Genomic DNA, 4,453 nt, shown 5'->3' with positions numbered 1-4,453 from the left:
TATTTCCCCCCAAAAAATATAGTCCGGCCCTCCACAAGGTCTGAGGGACTGTGGACCGGCCACCTGCTAAAAAAGTTTGCTGACCCCGATATAAAATAACCATTTATAGATATTTATGGATCAAAATTGACAGCTTTTGCCGCAGTCTGATGGCTGCAGAGGTGGTGGGTGACTTGGGGAATACTTTTGTGAATGGAGACAGTGATGGTAAAGGTTGCCGAACTTGAGCTCTTCGATTCTTGGCTCGCTGTCTTTGTCTTAACCAGCCCTGGGAAGAAAGGAAGCCTGGCTTAAATTAGGGCCATTCTATTTGTCTATCCAGCCCAGGCTCCCTCAACCGGAATGGCTGGAAGAGGGGGCTGGTGGGAGTTGCAGTCCACAACATCCAGAGAGCGCCAGGTTTCGTAGAATTGTAGAGCGGGAAGGTGCCCCTGAGGGTCATCTAGTCCAACCCCCTGCAATGAAGGAATATGCTGCTGTCCCATAAGGGGATCGAACCTGCAACCATGGCATCATCAGTACCACACTGTAACCAATTGAGCTGTTTGTGTACTGTTTTATTTATTTGTGGCATTTACGTCTCCCCTTTTCCTGCAAGGAGCCCGAGGCCGTTTACGTGCTTCTCTCCCCCACTCCTCATTTAATCCCCACTACAACCCTGCGAGGTAGGGACAGCTGAGAGGGACAAGGATTGGCTCAAGGTCACCCAGTGAGCTTCGAGTGGGGATTCGAACCCTGGTCTCCCAGGTCTTAGTTTGACACTTAGGAAAGCCGATGTCTCTCAGCCACTTCCTGCAGCTTGGAGAAAGTACTGCTGGCCTTCCTTACAGGGCTGTTGTCAAGATAATGTAGGTGAAGAGCCTTGAAGATTATAAAACCGCAGCGTTGTGTGCTGAGTGCCATGATCAAAGTGAACTGTAAAGCTTACTAGGAGCATAAGAGAAGCTGCCTTCTACTGAGTCGGGCCCTTGGGGCCTCTCAGTATTGTCTACACTGACTGGCAGCAGCTCTCCAGGGTTTCAGATAGGAGGTTCCCCCGAGCATACCTGGAGATGCTGGGGAATTAAACCTGAGACCTTCCTTGGAGGTTTTTAAGCAGAGGTCGGATGGTCATCTGTCATGGATGCTTTAGCTGAGATTCCTGCATTGCAGGGGGTTGGACTAGATGACCCTTGGGGGGTCCCTTCCAACTCTAAGATGGGCGGTGTATAAATGATGATGATGGTTCTGTGATTCTGCTTGCAAGATGGATGCTGTGCCACTGAGCCATGGGCTCTTCTGAAAGTGCAAGCAGTTTAAAAAATGCCAAATTAGCATTTACACTTCAGAAAAAAGGCGCTCATGCAGGAAAGTGATTGCCACGTGTCACATTGTGGGTTGAATAGAACTGACCTGTGGGCGCAGGAAGGATGAGCCGGATGGCCTTTGGCGTCCCCTCGACTTATGCCTGTCACAGAATCCTAGGGCTAACTTGGGGTCTTGCACTGGGTGTGGGAAGGGAGGTTGTTGGCCGCATTTGCAGGCATCGTTTTGCAGCGCTGCCGCGCAAGCCAGTTAAAAAGTTGGCATTTGCCCGCACGGTCTTGGGTCGAGGTTTAAAACTTTTTTTTTAAGGTCCATTCCTCCAAACACACACACAAACAAACAAACACAGAGCATATCTGCGCACACTTTCCTGAAGCTGAGGAATCTGGCATTTTTTTGCGAAAACTCCTTTCTCCTTTCCCTGCAGAAAACAACAACAAACAAACCAGGTTTGCCTGTGAACTTGACGGGAAGAGAAAGCCAGACAGTGGCACCGGAAAGGTCTGGCGATTAAATCCCCTGCCTTGGGTCAATCCTGGGGGGGGGGGGGCGAGGAAGCAGAGAGAGCGTTGGTGCGTTGGGGGGTCCCATCTCAGATAACAGATATGCTTTGGGTGGGCTGGGGGCGGCAGTCTGTGCTTAGGATGGTGGCGGAGGAGAGAAAGTTTTTGACATTCTCTCCAGCAACTCCTGTCCCGTTGCTCCCCTATTGGGGGATGCAAATGCTCCATTCCTGCCCCGCAACCAATGACGTCCCTGGGTGGGCGGTGCCTCCCATTGACAGAATGAGCACCTGGGTGTTTACTCTGAGCGAGCAATGTGTGTGCAGCAGCAGCCCCTAGACTGTGCAGGAGGGGAGGGGCGCGTCTGGGAGGGGGGAAGAGGAGGAGGAAGAGGAGGAGGGGGCTGTCGGCGGGGATGGGCTATAAGAGAAGGCAGCCGAGAGGAGCCAGCGAGAGGGGTGGGCGTGAGCTGGCTGGCTTGGGAGAGAGAGAGAGAGGCGTGGAGGGCACCCGAGGGGCAAAAGACCGACCCTCTGCCGTTCCCTTCGTTCCTTCGTTCTCAGGTCTTGCCCTGAAAGCTCAGCGGCCGAGCGGAGAAGGAGTGACTCTTTTTCATCTCCCCGAGCAATGCAGCACCCGGAGGGCTCCCTTGCCTGAAGCTGACGCCCACCCACCCCTTTCAGCCCTCCAGCCGGCTTTTCTTGCCAAAGAGCACCCCTCTCTCCCTCTCTTTCTTTCTTTCTCTCCCCCGCCGGCCCGGCTCCCTTTGCCGCTCGTCTGGCGCCTGCGGAAGGCACGGCACTTGCCCAGCCGAGGTGCCACAACCACTTCTGTCAATTTGCCAGCCAGCTGCTTCAGCGACTGAGTTAAAAGGGGGGCGTGGACGCCCGGGCAGAGCTCGCCGGCAGCCAGGGTGGGTGTGGGGGAAGAGAGAGAGAGAAGCTCTCCCACCCAGACAAGCGAGCAGCAGATCCACCCACCCCTTGCCGGATGATGAGAAAATAACCCGGGGCTCAGCGCCTGGAACGTGGAAGACGAGGAGGCAGGATGGTCCAGCAGAGGAGCGTGCGGAGCCGGGGGTCGGAGGGCAAGCGGGAGGTGTGCCCCAAGGATGCCCTGCTTCTGAAGGATGCCAAAGGGGAGCCGGGCTGGTGCAAGACTCCCAGCGGGCACATCAAACGCCCCATGAACGCCTTCATGGTGTGGTCCCAGAACGAGCGGCGGAAAATCATGGACCAGTGGCCGGACATGCACAATGCCGAGATCTCCAAGCGCCTCGGCCGGCGCTGGCAGCTCCTGCAGGACTCTGAGAAGATCCCCTTTGTCAGGGAGGCAGAGCGGCTACGACTGAAGCACATGGCTGACTACCCAGACTACAAGTACCGGCCCAGGAAGAAGGGCAAGGTGGGCACCGCTAAGTCCCGCCCCAGGGTCCCGGTCAAGATCAAGCCCTCCGTCCTCGGGAGGGTGGCGTCCAGCAGAAGGCAGCCCCCAAAGCAGGGTGGCAGCGGCAGCCAGGAGGGACGCTCGACGCCCGAGCTGGACGACGACCCGCTGGAAGCGCGGCTGATGGAGGCGCCTTTTGACGACGGCCCCAAAACTCCCAGCAAAGAGTTCTGGCACGTGCTGCCGGCGAGCGGCGAGAAAGGAGCGTGGGTGGGCAGTTCTGGCGACCCAAAGGACCACGAGGTTGCTGCTGCCGCTGCTGCCACCAAGCCCTTTTTGGACGAGGCCAGGTCCTCGGAGATCCCTTCCCCAGCCTCCACCCGGTCTCCACCGTCTTCCTTCGCCTCGTCGGACGAAGAGTTTGAAGAAGAGCTCTTGAGCTTCCTGCCCGCCCGAGCCCAGCCGAACACGCCCTGCGGGACGCCGGACTGGTCCGCCTTCGACAAAGACCTGGACCTCTTCCCCCTGGGTGCCACGTCTCACTTTGAGTTCCCGGATTATTGCACCCCGGAGGTGACTGAGATGATAGCTGGGGACTGGCTGATGTCCAGCATCTCAGACTTGGTCTTCACGTACTGAATCCCCAGCCAGGTAAACAAACTCTCACTTCTCCGCAATCAGGTTGTCTCAAAAAAGAAAAAAGAAACCCAGCTGTTTACATGCAGGAATCAGGTATCTCCATTTTCTTGCCTTGGCTGCATTCAAAGGCGAGCTCTCCATCAGCCCATCCCCCGCTCGGCACACACCCACTTTGCCGGCATCCTCCGGCTTGGCAGGGCTGGCATGCCGGGGCTGGGCTCCTCATCTCCTCTCGCCCCCCACGAGCCACGGAGGGATCCGGGCTCGATGCAGTGTCTATTTACCCATGAAATTTGACTGTCTAATCAGGTTTTCCCCCCATTGCAAGCCTCTCCAGCCGTCTCTCCCCCCCCCCCCCCGCCTCTTCCTCCTCACAGCTGCTTCCCAGCTCCTCCGCCATCCAAGGCGGAGGTTCCCCCCCCTCCATCTCAGCTTCCACACCGATCCGTTCCTCTCCCCTTCCTCTGCTTGCCCACGCTCCTTCCTTTAGTCTCCTGCTCCTCTTGCAGCTTCCAATTCTCCACTTTGATTTCCGTGCCATTTCAGCGCTTGTCTTGTGTTGGGCAGACGGGGGGTGGGGGTGGGGGTGTATTCTGTCCTTCGCTTACCTGACACCTGCC

At 56.9% G+C, this 4,453-nt stretch overlaps 1 protein-coding gene across 1 annotated transcript; it reads left to right on the top strand.

The window, feature by feature from the left end:
• The first annotated feature begins 2,855 nt into the window (after positions 1-2,855).
• Positions 2,856-3,833, top strand: SOX12 (SRY-box transcription factor 12). Its single transcript, XM_035123490.1, has one exon. The coding sequence runs from the start codon at positions 2,856-2,858 to the stop codon at positions 3,831-3,833; it is 978 nt and encodes a 325-aa protein (XP_034979381.1).
• Positions 3,834-4,453: the final 620 nt, after the last annotated feature.

This window comes from Zootoca vivipara, chromosome 7, assembly GCF_963506605.1.
Source record: "Zootoca vivipara chromosome 7, rZooViv1.1, whole genome shotgun sequence".
NCBI lineage: Eukaryota > Metazoa > Chordata > Lepidosauria > Squamata > Lacertidae > Zootoca > Zootoca vivipara.
Note: the sequence above shows the minus strand (reverse complement) of the source record. Positions and strands in the feature narration are given on the sequence as shown.

What these genes read in the sequence shown, in the direction of transcription:
- SOX12 (XM_035123490.1), top strand. Translation starts at nt 2,856, where the DNA reads ATGGTCCAGCAGAGGAGCGTGCGGAGCCGGGGGTCGGAGGGCAAGCGG.